The following is a 17,749-nucleotide window of genomic DNA, read 5'->3' as shown; positions in this document are numbered from 1 at the left end:
CAAGAAACCCCATAAACACCCCTTCAAAATAGTAGAGATGAGAATATGAAAATCTATTATAAGTATTTACACAGTGAAGGCAGGGCTTTTTTGAGCAGGAATCCCCAGGAACGTAGTTCCTGCTGGCTTGGCATCAGGGGTGTGGCCTAATATGCAAATAAGTCCCTGCCAAGCTTTTTCTACAAAAAAAAGGCAGAGTGAAGGTACCAGAAGACTGCTATTAAAGTAGATAAGATGGCAACTGAACATCACTAAGAATGAAACCAGGAAGTTTGCAGACAGCCAATGAAAACAATTAGTTCATCTAGCATTGTATCTTAATCTGTGAAACTAAAATGACAACCACACTCAAAAACAACCATTTACATCTGACAGACAACCTTTCAATTTGAAGTTTTTGTTCCTTTAAGAGTCCACCATTTTCCAGACTGGAGTTTTGTTAGAATACCCACAACAGCATGTAAACATTAAAATTTAATCATGATTATTTTTCATCTGTTCAATGCGTTCCAAATTATGGTATCCCAACAATTATTAGTATTATTTTCTACTTGCCGTGATGGCCAGTCCAAGCATTTACTCTAGCCCTGTCAACATCATACAGTGAACCTTGGTACATCCTGCATATGTCTGTCTGTAATAAAGAGCTAACGTACATTCATCTAACAAATGAAAAGTGGGAACCAGTTCCTTTATAAATGTGCAGTTTCAATCATACATTCAGTTTTGCATGCATTTAATGTAACATGAGAACTACTCAACACACATATAAAGAAAAAGTCAAGCATACACTGTACATTCAGTGTTCTTGTATGTGCATTCACTGTAACTTGTGAACATGGGCTAGTGTCAACAGGGTTAAATGGAAGCTTATTGCAAAAATAACGTTTTTATGTTACAGGCATATTGGTTTATTTTAATTATTACACTGAGTTGGAGAACAGGTAATAGAAGCCTAATGGTCACTGTATCCCTCTTTTTATTCTACTCAGATTTTTGGTAGTCAGAGAAAATATGATTAAAATAAAATAACTTGAATTCTATAAGTAGGATTGCCAGTCTCCAGGTGGAGCCTGGAGATCTGCTTTTACAACTGATATCCAGCTGGCAGAGATCAGCTCCCTGGGGGAAAATGGCTGCGTTGAAGGGTGAGGAGGGGAGGGTGCTGAGGCCCCTTCCCTCCCCAAACCCCACCCTCTCCCAGATCCATTCCCAAAGTCTACAGGTATTTTCCAACACAGACCTGTCAACCCTAACAACTAATCATTTAGAGAAGCCCAGTGCAGAATTCTTCTCAATTTTATCTGTATAACCATCTTGTGAGGCAGAATAGGCTGATAAATAGGCCACCTATTCAGTTTTATGACTGAGGGGATGGTAGCATTGGCATATGGGTCTCCCTAGGTTTAATCCAACACCTCCCTACTATGCCTAACTAGCTTTGCAGGCTATGCAAAAGTTGCCATGTGGGTCAAAAGTCTTTATGAAATATTAGGCACCAGATGCCACTGGACACAAGAACAAATTTGACATTTTTGCTAGTACAAAAAAAGAGAAGGAATTTGTTATACTACAGATGTGCCTTCTTTTCTTTACTGAAGCAACCTCCAACTGGAGACAGTTTATTTTGTTTTCAAAGTGCTGAAAGTCTTGCACAAAAGCACTATGATTATACACACACACACACCAGTTTCCCCTCTCTAATAAACAGGTTTGACATATTTTTGTAGTGTATTCAAAACCTGAAAGGTCTATTTAACTAGAGATAATGGTCAGGGAAAGAACTCAGCATACCAAGGCATTTAATAATGATTACTCTCCCATTAGAGAAGAAATACAAATTAGTTTGTACAGTAATGAGAATTAGCTTTCTAGTGGAGAACTAAGAATCATGAGCAGAGCCCTAACATCTTTTTTTTTGGGGGGGGGGGGTGTTATTTCCAGTTTTTCATTCTTCTTCCCCATTCAAGCATATCCTGTAGGACCGGCTAGCTCCCTTGAGAGTGCAAACTAGCTTTCTTCTCCATAAATACTCTGATAGCACAAGGTAATAAAAAGGGCTTTTTCTTTCCAGAGGGAATGATAGAGTAGTTTAAAAGCAAGGAATATACAGCAAGAAAAAGGCATTCTCATATTTTCACACATCACAAAAATATTATTTTTATTAATTATTATTATCATTACTACTACTACTACTATTAATACTCAAGACCAATTTTATGGGCCTATTCATACATGCCTAGGGAGGCTTCATCACCCTATTAGTATGCATAATAATGAACCAATAAAACATACCCTGTCACTTCCTTGATGCTGTATTATCCTATCATTCTTGTAATGAAATGTCCATAAATTGGAATATACTGCACAGACAGAAGCATGTAAAAGTGTATGTTTTAAATGGTTTGGCAGTGGCAAAAGCAATCTCATAGGTGTGCTTCTTTCATTATAGCAAGGGCTTTGTTTATAGAACAAGCCCAGCAGGAACTTATTTGCATATTAGGCCACACCCCCTGATATCACCATTGTTTTACATTGGGCTTTTTTGTAGAAAAAGCCCAGCAGGGACTAATTTGCATATAAGGCCATACCCCCAGGCACCAAGCCAGCCAGAACTGCATTCCTGCTCAGAAAAAGACCTGATTATAGCACATAAGAGTCATCCACAAGGGACTTCAAATTAGTTGGGCATCCAATAGGATTCACTTAATTGTTAAAAATCTCGGGTGCTTTCTGAAAATGTAATATCTGAGTACAGCACCTGTGCTAACTGATTCATAACTAGTTTGTACTTTGAAAAAGAAGTGAGAAGCACTGGGACTAGCTATCTTTTTTCCCTGCTCCCAAGCAACAATGAAAAAATGTCATTACAAGATTTTATTTTAAGTGATACTGGCAAAACTTGGTGTGAGGAGTCAGTAGCATGTGTCCCAGGAAATGAAACCACACACGACATTATGTCTCTTACTCCGAATGACAAAGTTTTGCTGAATATAATAAAGCAACTGTGAGTATAAGAAAATTCCCCCAGTGAATCAGACCATTGTATGTTTAATCTTGCACAATGTCTTTTGCAGAGACCAACTAGATGGCTCTGATCCATTCACTGCATCCCTGACACACTTCTGCTAAATGCTGTGCCTGCCAAACACCAATTTATTTATTATGCATATGGTATGGGTGTCTGCTCTGCTCTGTTATCTTCTTTGACAGGTTGCTTTCCAAACAGCTTCCTCTGCCCATTCTGCATATAAAATGGATGCCCCTTACTAGGGAAAATCCTTTGTGGAGGGGGCATACAATCCCCAAAAGTATTATCCCATTAAAATTACAGGAGGAATTGTGTTTTTCCATAGAAATCAATGAAAATGAAATGTAAACTGAATAACTAAAACAGAACCATAGTAATAAATATAACCAAACCAAATCAAGGGTTTATTTTTAAAAAGAGCCCCAACCCCATATAGCTATGTTCACATTCCTTACCAGAAAGGTCCCCAATGTAATTAACTGAGACCCTAAAACAAAGTTTGAGTCCAGTGGCACCTTTAAAACCAACAAAGTTTTATTCAGGGTACATGCATGCTTCTTCAGGTGTAATGAAATGGAAGAAAATAATTCAGACTTATAGATAGAGCCATACTTGCAAATTAGCACACATTATTTAGATATTTTAAAATATGCTTGTCTCCGCATATCTTAAAATATCCTCATCATGTTATATGTTCATTTGCTGTTCAACCTCTGTTTATGTCTGAATGGTTTTCTTCCATTTCATTATATCTGAAGAAGTGTGCATGTACTAGGGTTGCCAGCCTCCAGGTGGGGTCTGGAGATCTCCCACTTTTACAACTCAGCTCCAGCTGGTAGAGAGCTCCCCTGGAGCAAATGGCTGCTTTGAAAGGTGGGCTCTATAGCATTGTACCCTACAGCTTTGAAGGGTGGACTCTATGGCATTGTACCCTGCTGAGGCCCCTACCCTCCCCAAACTCCACCCTCTCCCTGAGCCACCCTCAAAGTCTCCAGGTATTTTCCAGCACAGACCTGTCAACCCTAGCACATGAAAGCTCATATCTTGAATAAAACTTTGTTGGTCTTAAAGATGCCACTGGACTCAGACTTTGTTCTGCTGCTTCAGGCCAACACAGCTGCACAACTCAATCTAATTTTCCCAGGGTTCTCTTTCCCAATAATTCAGCAGTGTCTTGGCCACCGTAGTACCTCTTTTGTGGAGTTGCCAAGTCCCTCTGCGACTGTGGAGGGAGATGCACATAGTGCAATGATGTCACACAGAAGTGACATCATCGTGCCAGGCACGTTGCACCTGGGACACGCTAGGATGCGTAGTACCACAGAATTTTACTGCAAATCCTAGAGTGTCTCTGTCACGACATGCCCAGTATGATGACATCACTTCTGGGTGACATCATCATGAAGGGCATGCACGCAATCATAGGGCTCTTTTGGGGGTGGGGATCCCCCAGCATCCTGCTCTGTGCAGGTGAGTTGGGGCCCCCAAACTGGGGGATCCCCCACCCCTCGCAGGAGCTTGGCAGCCCTACTCTTTCAGCAGCAAATTAAGACTCAAAGGATCTCACAGAGGAGGAATTGTTCTGAAGATTCACATGCATTCAGGAATGCTCCCTTTCAATGGCAAACAAGGATTGTTCCTTTAACACAGAAAAAGTGGGATTTTTAGCCCTACTTATTCTGAGCAATGTTGTCAACAGATGATTTCAGTAACAGGCTATATATCATGAGTCTGGAGTACATGTTGTCTAGATCATAATTATTCTCATTTCCTGTGAATTCTCACATCTCCACTTTGTCACAGTGTCATTTTTCCTAGGGCTGTGATCCTTTTTTAATATTTTTTTTATTTATACCCCGCCCTCCCCACCTGGGCAGGCTCAGGGCGGCTAACAAGTCATGGTAAACCATGATACAAATAAAACAGAATACATAATTAATAATTTAAACAGTAAAACCAATAAAACAGTATAACATTATAGTACAATCAGAATATGTGCAAGATGGCTCGGTGTTATCGATATTATCAGGAGTTCCGTCTTAAAAAGCTAATTGGAAGAGGGCAGTTTTGCAGGCCCTACGGAACTGGTTAAGATCCTGTAGGGCCCGCACCTCTTTCGGCAGTTGATTCCACCATTGGGGGGCCTTTGTGGAGAACGCCTGTTCTCTGGTAGTTTTTAATTTGGTTTCTTTTGGTCCAGGGATTTCCAAAAAAATTTTTGAGCTTGAATGCAGTTCTCTCTGGGGAACATATGGAGAGAGGCAGTCCCTAAGGTAGACAGGTCCTCGACCATATAGGACTTTAAAGGTAATAACCAGCACCTTGTAACAAACCCGGTAAACAATTGGCAGCCAGTGCAACTCCCGCAGCCCAGACTGCACATGTTCCCACCAAGGCAGTCCTAATAGCAGCCTGGCTGCTGCATTTTGCACTAGCTGCAGTTTCTGGGTTCGGTACAGGGGCAGCCCCATGTAGAGGGCATTACAGTAGTCTGACCTCGAGGTGACCATAGCATGGATCACTGTTGCCAGGTCACTGCGCTCCAGGAAGGGGGTTAACTGCCTCGCCCGTCTAAGATGAAAAAAGGCGGACTTTTAAGCCATCTAGTAGTCACCAACACATTTTGTGGCTATTAATTCCTTTAGTTATGTGTTGTATGCTAAAGAAAGCAATCATTTGCTTGTTTTCCTCAGAAGTTAGTCCCATTTCATTCAACAGAGCTTACCCCAGATATATATGTAAAGGATTACAGTCCATATTTTTTTCTGAATTATAATATTTAATTCTGTGTTTTAGTTCTATGAGACACTGAAACCAGGCAACAGCAACATAATGCACTGAGTTGCAGAAAAATGCCAAAACAAAAAGCATAATACAAAAATATGCCTTATTATATATGGACAATATCATAGCAACTGAGTTTCTTTACCACAACTGGTTATTGTGGCTAAAGCCATTTTTAGAAGCCAATATTGAAAAAGAACAAGTTTTTGGCAACAATTCCTGGTTGTTGTTTTTGAAGCATTTGTCAAAGAAAGCCAGGAATTATCACCAAACTCAAAGCAGAAACAGCATCAGGGTCCAGCTGAAATCGCCACATTTATATGCCAAATTATCTCCCACTAAAAAGATAACCTTTACCAGCGCTTGACATATTAGTACTGTGGTAAGTTTTGACAGAGCAGATAAAAATTTGCTACTGTTTCTGTTAGGAGAAGCACAGTCTGTGTGAGAAGATAAACTGAAGCAAACAGCAAAGATTATTTGTGCCAGGAAGAATCAATCAGGATAAAGTGAAGCGATCACAGCTTCATCATTGTTATAAAGACAACAGAAGACAATGTAGCTATTCTAACAAAGATTTGCACAACTTGAGAACCACAAAGCCAAATGCAGCTCAAGTATGCAGAGGTGTTATATAATCCCCTCTTTTTTTCCCCTGCCTGCCTAGAATTACAAGGACAGAGGTAACACAAGCTTTTAAGTTTTCAAGCACCTTGTAAGCCATAATATAGAACTGATGAAAAGAGCTCAACCAAATGGTTGAGGTTCTGGAGGAAAACAGGGCACAACTTTCCCAGCAATACATCAATAGATGAAAGGGTCACGTCCATCAAGACCATTATAGGCTAGCATGCCTGAATAGACCTGTGCAGACTAGAATACACTTGCATCCAAACTCTCTAACGACTTCATTAAGAAATAGCTTCTGATATGTGACAGTCACACTACAACTACTTGAAAACTTACTGTGTAGCATACTGTAATTTGTTTGGAGAGGCGGATGTCTGTAGAAACTATCTACAGAGGTAAATTTAGTACTACTGTCCTTAATTGTCACATAACTGATAGGGAAACTAGTCTTAAATGCAAGGTCAGGCGTCTTCCTCTCCAAACAGTTACAGAAGTATCTAAACTGCTACCTGCATGGAAATGACAAATTTCACTCCTTTATCTTTCCATTTTAGTGCAACCAATCTGAAAGGGGAGCAATGCACCACCAAACAAATATGAATTGTCAAAAGAGGGAGAGTTAGAGATCCTTTAAAAGTCACCAGTTGCCAAGATGAAATCAGTCAAAATATTAAGGGTCATTTGACTCCAAACAGTAGGAAGGGAAGGTGACCATGGCAAAGAAAAGGAGGAAGGTTATGAAAGAGCATGCAAGCCCAAAACTCAGAGCAAGCCCAAGACTTAGACATATCATAGATGGACTGTTGCATTCAAACGGAATTAATGCCTTTACTACACTGCATTCAGAAGATCCCTGTGGCACAGAGTGGTAAGTTGCAGTACTGCAGTCCAAGCTCTGCTCACAACCTGAGTTCGATCCTGGTGGAAGCTGGGTTCAAGAAGCTGGCTCAAGGCTGACTCAGCCTTCCATCCTTACGAGGTTGGTAAAATGAGTCCCCAGCTTGCTGGGCATAAAGTGTACATGACTGGGGAAGGCAATGGAAAACCACCCCATAAAAAGTCTGCCATGAAAACGTGATGCAACGTCACCCCAGAGTCAGAAACAACTGGTGCTTCCACAGGGGACTACTTTTACCTTTACTTTACACTACATTCAGCATTATTCAAAATTATTTCCTGTCTCATGTTTGAGATAAACAGGGAGGGAAATGATACAGGATTTTGTAATCACCACAACTGGCATTTGCTTTTAACACATACAGCACAAGTGGGGGAATGCAGCATTAGAAGTCACCTTTAAATTAGTTTGGAAACACAGGAGCACTTACAGTTTAGTGTATGCACAAGTGAGAACAGCAACAAGCCCCTGCATTGATTATGTACATGCAAAGAACCTAACATTATTGCAAAGTATCAACTCTATGGAACAGGCTTAACTCGCCAGTCCATAAAATAAAAGACTGAAGACCAGTGTTTCCTGCACACAACATTTTTCATTGTGGACACAGCGGAAAAGGAAAACAGAGAAAACTGTGCGCCCAGTACAGTGATCTGCTCATTGGGCATTATCTTGACAAAGCTAAGAAAGTGTCTTTGTGAAATGCTTCACCACAGCCTGTAGAAAGCTTTTACTCTATACCAAAATTATCTTTTTACTCTATACCATTATCTTTGGCAGAAAGATAATAAGAACCACAGCTCCATCTCTTCCCCTACCTCTGCCACTGATGACTTATGTTACAAGCTGTGAATTTCCTTTTTATGTCAACTAGATTGAGTCATAGCTGAAAGTTTGAAACACAAAAGTAAGAAATTATATCCAATTACCTAACAGAGACATCTAACTCATGCTCTTAACATCCACAGACAAAAAAATGTACTGTGCAGAGGTCATAAATTTTACTACTAATAATAATTATTATTGTATGGCACTGTGTGTAGTATAGCCAGGAGATCCTAAGACTGTCTGAAATCTGAAGTTCTAGCTCTTTTCCATTATGCTCCACTGAGTGGCAAGCTAGATTTATTTTTGGGCTAAGGGAGTGAAAGAGTGGTGACTGACTCAGGGTCTCCCAGCTGGCTTTATATGGAGGAATGCAGAGCTGAACCCAGTTCTCCAGATTAGAATCTGTCTCTCTTAACCAATACACCACACTGGCTCTCTAAAGAACTCAGGTAAGAATTAGCTTAGGTGGGAGTCTCTCATAGTTAGCAAAGGCTTGATGGAATGTATTTGGTCTATAAAATATGTTCAGCAGCTACAATATGACAAGTAAAATATACTTTTAAACTTAATTTGTAGACAGGGCATTCTTAACAGGTACCTTTTTTATACAGCTGAGATTGCCAGAATCTTCAAATGAATGTAAATTATGTACCTAGGTAGTGTCTTCCCTTCCTAAGCTATTTAGCTGGGAAAGCCTAGGCTGTCTCACGGTGTGCCTAATCTTCCCATAGATCTTTCTCTGTTTATCCTTACAACTTGCCAGCATTAACAAGATTAAGCATTAGGCTGGTCTGTACTCTTTAAATTACACAATTCCCGTGTGTTTGGCTCTTTCACGTGAAGCATGTAATGGAGCAGAACATTTGGGGAAAAGCCATAGTTCAGTAATAAATTTATTTTTAAAAGGAAGGCCTTGCATTCTCAAATCTGAAGACAGGCCCAAAGGTACTGTGTGATAACTTAGGGAAGCTCACATAAGCCTAGAGTCTCCTAAATAAACTAGGAAAAGTTTGTTCATCTACAAGGAGACTTGTGTTTGCTTTATTCATTTTCATAACATTTGAAAACTTCTTCTAACACACTGACTAGTCAAGTGACTTTGGCCCATCAGTCAACATCCTCCTAGAAGCCAGACATTGCTAAATCATGCCAGATCATTAATGCATTAAGGGATTAGTTAATTTGGCAGATTTTATGATTCCTGAAAATTGCCTTGCAGAGGGAGGATGGGAAGAAGGCAAGAGTCTAAATTATTCAAACGACCTAAACACAGTGACACCATTCTAAGTCCAGTACAGGCTTAGAAGGGTGTAACTGCTTAGTGCTGCACTAATGGACATTTTCATTGGGGTGGGACATGCATAATATCAGTAGAGTACTTACACAATAGCTACTTATCCCAATGTCAGGAAACCTTTTAAATACAATGTATCTAGTGTTTTCAATGTACAGTTCAAACACATTTTCTCAATGGTTAGTTATCAACATTGTTTCTTTTTGTGGTGTAATTATTGCCATAAGCTTTCAAGCAGGATATTGTTTCTTCTTCTTTGCCAAGTACATTTTGAGACATCTTTAGGTGTGTGGATTTCAACGAAGTAATGATGCCTTTACCCTATGGCAAATTTTGCAAACAGGACAGTGCGGACCACAGGAATATATGTGGTTGCCAGCAGAACGTATCTATGCACTTTTAAGAAAAATCAGAGGGTGTTTTAATATTTTGGACTTCAGCCTACACCGCAGATAATTCAGCAAACAGTTTTGCTGAGCTGAACCAGAGTTCTTTTTCATTACCTCCAGTTTTGGATAAAGTAAAGGGACTTTCCAGAGCACCATAGCAAGTTTGCTGAAGGAGGTGAAAGTTTGCCTTTGGATGTAAAACAAAGAGCGGGAATAAGAGAGGAAAGAGTTGGTGACTCAGATCCCTTGGTCGATGTATCTTTTAGAGTGTGGGACTTGAAAGCAGGGACTGGAGGCTGGCGACAATATTGCACGGAAGCAGACCTGGAACTGCTCATGCTTTGATGCCGGCACTTCCGCTTTCTCTCTCTCCTGGTACTTTTGGGGTGCCAAGGTCCCGTGGATCTCTATACGTATTTATCATCAGAAGGAAGCAGGGAGATGGACTGAGTTGGGGGAGGTGCCACAGTCAGGAAGGTGCTCATGCAACAGAAGGGATCCCATTACAGTGAGGCAGCCAGCTAGCAAATGTTTCTCTTGGATGGAGTTTGGCTCTCACAAATGAATAAAGGGAGGGAAGATTTCTGTGTGTGCTTATGGATCAACTTGAACGACGTTTACAAATCGGAAAGACAGTTCAGCTCTGCACACCGTTTGATGAGGGAAAGAAAAATGTCTCCAATTTTCACTCCTGAAAAGATGCCTCTCTTGTACAGTTTAAAGTTGCTGCTCTCCACTGTAGACCCTGAAGGCATTTTGATTAAACAAACCAAACCAAAAAAGTCCCAAAGGAAAAGCCCCGCTCCCCTCCCCCTTCCTGCCTTGCCGATTATGCAGCACACAGCCCTTTCCCCCTCACCCGCGCTAGCCTGCAATTCTGACAATGCAGAGAGAGAATGGCAGAAACGGGAAGATGAGCCACGGCAGCACATTTCGGAATCTCCTGGCATCATTTTCCAGAGATAGGGAGGGAAATCAAGACAGCTAAAGATGCAATCGGACCACAGTGACTCAGAGCAGCGAACGGGGTCTTTTTTCTCTCTCGCTTTTTTAACAATCCATTCAAGCAACAGATAGAGATTTACCTTCAAAATGCAGGCCATGTTCTTTCGTACCCCTCAAAGCAGCAGGATTCTGCTTTGTAACAGATCCAGTCTGAGGCAGAAGAGATGCAAAACAGCTAGAGTCTACATTCCTGTAGATCCAAATAAGGAACCACAATTCTAAGATCCGTTAGTCACGTTAGTCTTTTCATGCCCGGTTTGTTCCACCCATCAGCTTCTGCCACTGGCTGAGAGCCAGCTCAGCACCTCCCCTTCATCACATGACTGGCTTTGATTCATGGCTGTAGCTATATTTTTGAGAAAGAGGTTTTAAAGAAAAGAAGAAAATCGTGGATGATGTTGATTTCAGTGACAAAGCATGCAAATATGTAATGGCTTAAAATAAGCGTTGCTTATTGACATGTATTTCCTTGCATTCAAATCGGAAAAGAAAACCACCAGAGGCTATTTCTCTCCCGTTGGTCATTCTGCAAGGACACGCCAGAGTTTCTTCTCTATTATCAGGTTCTTTTTTAAAAGTCTCCAAATATTGCTTGCATGCCACGCCTGATTTCACTCGCCTGGAGAACAAACTTTCCTTTGTCCGGAGTCCTGCGATGCCTGCTGAGAAAGGGAGCGCCTGATCACCGAAGCAGCACCAGACCTTCAGACAGATAGTTTGGTATTGCTTCTATGACGACAGGCTGGAATCTGGAGAAAGCAGTGCCATCTGGCCGAGTCCCTGAAGTTTCTTTGATCTACTTGCAGGAATGGAACACGTCTTAATTCTTATGGCTTTGTTTGCTTACACTAACGCCTAGCATTGTTAGGGTTAAGATCTTCTGAAAATGGATTCAAGCTGGCATCCAAGGCTTTTGTGGCCTCCCAAAGAACATTTTGTGTTCACATTGGCTAAGTTCTGTTTCACTTTAATTGTTTTAACCAACTTCCAAAAAGAATTTTCAGTTCTTGGGGACTATTTTTTTTACAGGTGTGCATACGAAGAGCAATGTTTTATAGGTATTAGAAATTGATACACTGTCTACATTCTAGCACATTGCCTGGTGTACAAACATATTGGCCAGGGTCCAATAAGCAACTCTAGCTTTGTCTTTTGATTATTGTCCTTTGAATATTAACCCCCATCCTCACACCAATAACACATTCAAGGGCACCTGCAAACCATTCCTGCGTGGTTCACACCTGCAGGGAAATGGGATGGTAAAGACCAGAGGAGGCAAGAGTGGACTGGAATAGTAGAAAAGGCAGGTGAAAGATCCAATTTGGAATGCTCCCCTAAGTTAACAATTCCTTGAAAGAATAAACCACCAAAGCAAGCCAAGAGGGATTTTCTAGACCCAGCAAATTATTAATTTAGGGGAGTATTCTAAATGAGATCCTCCACCTGTCCTTTCAAGTGTCATGTCCATTCTTAGAATCATCACTCTCCCTGTTGTACCAGTTTTCTGTTTGTGTGGCATTTTGTAATGCAGGGAACATTCAAAGCTGCAGACTCAAATGGAAGCATACAGTCCATTCTACTGCCAGGCCGGTAGCTTCAAGGGGGCCTGCGGAGGCACAGCCCCCCCCCGACATCTAGAAGAGACCCCCTGACTCTGGGGCCCCAACCAGTCCCTGGGACCCCTGTCATGGCTCCAGGGCAGTGGAGAGGTCGCTTCTAGGGTGGGGAGCATAAGCAGTCCTAGCCTCCAGCCTGAGTTAAAGGGCCTGCCGATCAGCTGTTTCACAGACCCTTTAACTTCAGGGGGCTGGGGACCCCTTCTGCTGCCAGCCCCGCACACTGTTTTAGTGGCAAGGAAGGGAAAGCTGTGGCGAACTCACCACCACCCTCTCTTCCCCACCAATAAAATAACACACAGGCTGACAGCAGAAGCAGCCCTGAGCCCGAGTTAAGGGCCCGCGAAGCAGCTGATCTGTGGGCCCTTTAACTGGCATAGGGGCTGTTTCTGATGCCGGCCCGCACGTTATTTTACTGGTGGAGAAGAGAGGGTGGCAGTGAGCTCGCCACAGCCCTCCCTTCCCTGCCACTAAAACAGCACATGGGCCAACAGCAATTGCGGCGAGTAGGGGGGGAGGAATGGCAAGCGCAGGAGCGCCGCAGCGGCGGGCAAGTGAGGGGAGAGCAGGTGAGGCAAGCGGAGCATAGTAGCTGGGGGGGTGCCGGGGAGGTTGCCTGCCTAGAGCCCGTTCGCCCTAGAGCCGCTCCTGGCAGCAAGAAGCAGCCCCCAGCCCCCCGCTACTTAAAGGGACCGTGGATCAGCTGTTTTGCGGACCCTTAACTCACACGGGGGCCTGCTTCTGCTGCCAGCCCGCACATTATTTTACTGGTGGGGAACAGAGAGAGTGGTGGTGAGCTTGCTGCAGCCCTCCATTCCCTGCCACAAAAACTGCATGGACCGGCAGCAGTTGCAGTGAGTGGGGGGCAGAGGGGCGGTGAGCAGGGGAGTGATACAGTGGCAGCAGGCGAGCAGAGCATGGCTCCGGGGGTGGCAGTGGGGTTGGTGGCGAGGGGCGAATGAGCGGAAAGCTACAACAGCGGGTGGGGGTGAACGGAGCGTGGCGGCTGGGGAGCATGGGGGGGGTCACCTGCCTAGGGCATATTCACCCTAGAGCCGCTCCTGGCAGCAGAAGCAGCCCCCAGCCCCCCCCCGCTACTTAAAGGACCCATGGATCAGCTGTTTTGTGTGCCCTTAACTCTTGTGTGGGCCTGCTTCTGCTGCCAGCCCATGTGTTATTTTACTGGTGGGGAAGAGAGGGCAGTGGTGAGCTCGCCACAGACCTTTGTTCCTTGCCACTAAAACAGTGCATAGGCTGGCAGTAGTCATGGCAAGTGGGAGGAGGGGTGGTGAGCGGGGGAGCGCCACGGCGGTGGCAGGCGAGCAGAGCACGATGGCGGGGGTGGCGACAGAGGGCAAGCGAGCGAAGCGCCGTGGCCTCGACTAGGGGGAGGAGGGGCAGTGAACTGTTTAACGGGCCCTTAACTCATGTGGGGGTCTGCTTCTGCTGCCAGCCAGCGTGTTATTTTACTGGTGGGGAAGAGAGGACAGTGGTGAGCTCACCAAAGACCTCCATTCTCTGCCACTAAAACAGTACACAGGGCCGGCAGCAGTCATGGCATGCGGGGGGAGGAGGGGCGGTGAGCAGGGGAGTGCCACTACCGTGGCAGACGAGCAGAGCATAGAGGCGGGGGCTGGGGGCAAGCAGAGCACCATGGCAGCAGGTGGGGGTGAGTGGAGCGTGGCTGCTGGGGGATTCTATATGCCCTGGAGCTGCTCCTGGCAGCAGAAGCAACCCCTAGCTCCGCCCCCCGCTACTTAAAGGACCTGTGGATCAGCTGTTTCGCGGGCCATTAACTCGCGTGGGGGCCTGCTTCTGCTGCTGGCCCACACGTTATTTTACTGGTTATTTTACTGGTGGGGAAGAGAGGGCAGTGGTGAGCCCTCCATTCTCTGCCACTAAAACAGCGTGTGGGCTGGCAGCAGAAGCAGTCCCCAGCCCCCACACAAGATAAAGGCCCTTTAACTCGCCCGGGGGATGGGGACTGCTTCTGCCCCCAGTCCAGAAGCAAGTTGGTTGCGGGGAGAGGGGATGGCAGTGGCAAGAGAGAGAGGCAAGCAGGGAGGGAGCCACTAGAGGGAAGGTCGTTTGGGGCACTGGGTGGGGCATCAGTGCCCCCTTCTGAAAAATGTAAATCCCCCCCCCCCACCTTCCAAATTCTGGCTATGGCCCTGCTACTGCCTCTGGTCTCTGCCACCTCATTCTCTTCGATATGCAAAGCAGTATCCAGAGAGCTTGTTGCATGGCACAGGGAACTGCTAGTCTAAAAACACAAGGCAAAAAAACCCCCACTTCTGTGCACAGAACTGTTTGCATGGTTCTTTGGATTTCAGTTATTGTTGCTTTTCTTACTTATTGTCACATTTTACATATTATATATCACACATGTATTTGGAATTTGTCCTGTATGTTATTTTTCTCTTATATCTTTAAGAATGATGCAAGAGAATGGAGAGGAAAGGACTGAAAGCATAAGCCATTAGAATGCCAGAATGGTGTAGCCATATTCACCTCAATATGAAATCAAATGTTTTCTCAGTCTGTTGTTCATCTAGCACAGAAGCTCCCATTGTGCATTAAACATTTTAAGCAGCAACCCAAATTCTGCTGTTTTATTGTGGGACTTCTCTGTTGTGTACCTCCGGAGTCAGTTGCCCCCCTTTGCGTAATAAAGTTGAATTTTTCCCCTAACTTGTAAGAACCAATTTTCCCCAATCATAGCCTAAATTCAAACCAAATTTCCAAATAAAATAAAACTATAGGGGGGAAACAGTATTTTGTAGCTGCTTGTCCTATTGAAGTGATGTCCTATTGAATTAATAACACTGTGTGTATACACACATGCACATATACACAGACACTGACATGCACACACGCACACATGTGAGAAGCACAGAGAGATGTTAAATGATGTTTTGGATATCAGATGAAGCAGATAGCAAAGCCATCCCATATGCCCACAAGCCCATTGCTGAACCTTGAATAGGATATAAAAAGTTCTTTTCCAGGGCTAACAGAATTCATGGCAGGATACAGGACCAGATCTACATGTTTTTTGAGGGGGGCAGCAAAATTTAAAAATGACGCCCCCTTATGGGCCCATAGAATAGAATGTACTCCATACCCAATTTGGTCCCCCACTCTTGTAGTGCCCGGGGCAAGCACCCCCTCTGCCCCCTTCTAGATCTGACCCTGGCAGAGTATGAATTTTCATGAGTCACCACTCACTTATTCAGATACTAGCAGAATGTGAGTCCATCCATTTCCATATTGGAAAGTGGAGTGATCTCAGATGCTGTATGACACTAGCAGGAAAATGACAATAGCAGATGAATGACAATAGTAAGTGTGATTGGATTAGGTGTGATATGCAGAGATGTAGTAGACATGGAGAAATCAGCATTGGTAAGGAGATTTGAAACCTAGGTCTTGATTCAGTCCAGGAGGATGCATTGTCTTAAGCTACATTATCAGTTGCAATTCAGCAATCTCGCTTTCTAATCTCCTTTTGAAATTCCTTTGTAAGAGAACTACTAATCTTTGATAAGCAACTGAATGTCCTAGAAGAGTAAAATGTTCGCCTCTGGTTTACCCTGCTGTAAATTTTATTAGTCTTTAAGGTGTTTATGGGCTCTTGCTCTTTTCTACTGCTGCAGACAGACTAACATGGCCACCCATCTTGATCTTTCTCAGTCTCTTATGACTTTCACCATAGAGTAGACACCTAGGATAAATTGCTGCTGTTTATTTGCTTGTTTGTTTGTTTTTGTTAATTTGTATTCCACTCTTTCCCACAAGCGGGCTCAGGGCAGATAACAACAAAAGTTAAAACAACTAAAAACTACAAGCTAAAACCATAAAATACAATAAAACAAACAGCATATATGTCACAGGCAGTGGTTTCCATTGGGTGCATTCTATATATCTGTACAGCAGTAGGCCCAGAGATGGAATAATAGATTAAGATAAGATTAATATAAAATAGCATCATGACAGGGAGGCCAAGCAGATATAAAATAGCATCATGACAGGGAGGCCAAGCAGAGCAAATAAGGACATCCGCTGCCTCAACTGAAGGCCCGGTAGAATAGTTCTGTCTTGAAGGCCTTACAAAATGGCATTAAATTAGAAAGATGTGCTGTACACTCATGTGCAGTATCAGAACTTTCACCCTTTATCCAGGGTCACAGGAATAAAAAAGGATAAACAAACTCAGAAATACATTTGCCTTCTATTTGAACATTGTGTTGGATCAGAACAGCTGTCAACAGAGCTCTAGTAACTCTCCTGTCCCCTGTTTCTCATGGAGGGACCTACAGTAACAGCCTGAGGATAAAAGGGGGTTCTGCAGTGGAAGGGGTAATTGACAAAAATCACTCACCCTCCTTCCATTGATGGAAGCACCTTATGTCGATATTAAATGCCCTTTTTATTCATTTATACTCTGCCTTCCTCCCTAATTGGGACTCAAAGTGGCTTCTATTATATCCTCTCTTCTATTTTATCTTCACAACAATCCTGCAAGGTTGTTAGGCTGACTATGTAATAGCCCCAAGGTCACCCAGCAAGCTTCCATGACAGAAGAGGGATGTGAACCCTGATCTTCCAGATCCTAGTACAACACACTGCAACACACTGACTTTTTATGACAGAGTCCTTCAGCAATACCTGAGGGTTGCAGTTCTTGCTAATTCCTCGTCTTATAAGTTAAGTTGAATAAGTGGCAAGCAAACTAATGTATATCTTTCATGCAACTGCTACTGTGATATATATTCTGATATATATATATATCAAACGACTGCTTCTGTGTCTGCTCAAATAGCTGTTTTCATAATAAGGCTAAGTGAATGGTACAGTTAAATATTAGAACCTTAGTATTTCTATAGTTGAACATTCTGTTATTCCCATATTTTAGAAACCGTATGGCTTTATGTGAACAATATTAATGTTGTTCTTGTCACTGAAACGTTTATCTTTAAACTTACTTAAGTGTGTTGAATTTCCTTTGTTAATAAGAGGGAACCATGTCCAGGAGGGCAGGGTGTTCACATAGACAAATAGAATACCTGGCCTCTCTAAATCTATCTTGTTGATGTAAAGCTATGTAATCAATTGGTATCTCAGAACAAAATAACTCTTTCCATATAATTGACAACCTGTCATAACTTACGTATGCCAAATCACCCCTTTCAATATCAGATACCTTCAGTATCAGAAGCTAATACTAGGTAAGTGCACCTACAAGAGGAAGCAGGAGCAGATTATTCTGCCCTA

The 17,749-nt window shown here is 43.1% G+C and overlaps 1 protein-coding gene across 2 annotated transcripts in view; it reads right to left on the bottom strand.

The window, feature by feature from the left end:
• ST6GALNAC3 (ST6 N-acetylgalactosaminide alpha-2,6-sialyltransferase 3) overlaps positions 1-11,161 on the bottom strand; it is a 491,467-nt gene extending 480,306 nt beyond the window's left edge. The window contains exon 1 of one of the 2 annotated variants that reach the window (XM_060232040.1): positions 10,940-11,161. In XM_060232040.1, the coding sequence (XP_060088023.1) occupies positions 10,940-10,957 (18 nt within the window). In that variant the 5' untranslated portion in view covers positions 10,958-11,161. The remainder of the gene's footprint in view (positions 1-10,939) is intronic. The other variant, XM_060232039.1, reaches the window with a different exon arrangement.
• Between the last annotated feature and the right edge of the window lie 6,588 nt (positions 11,162-17,749).

This window comes from Heteronotia binoei, chromosome 2, assembly GCF_032191835.1.
Source record: "Heteronotia binoei isolate CCM8104 ecotype False Entrance Well chromosome 2, APGP_CSIRO_Hbin_v1, whole genome shotgun sequence".
In the NCBI taxonomy this organism is placed as follows: domain Eukaryota; kingdom Metazoa; phylum Chordata; class Lepidosauria; order Squamata; family Gekkonidae; genus Heteronotia; species Heteronotia binoei.
Note: the sequence above shows the minus strand (reverse complement) of the source record. Positions and strands in the feature narration are given on the sequence as shown.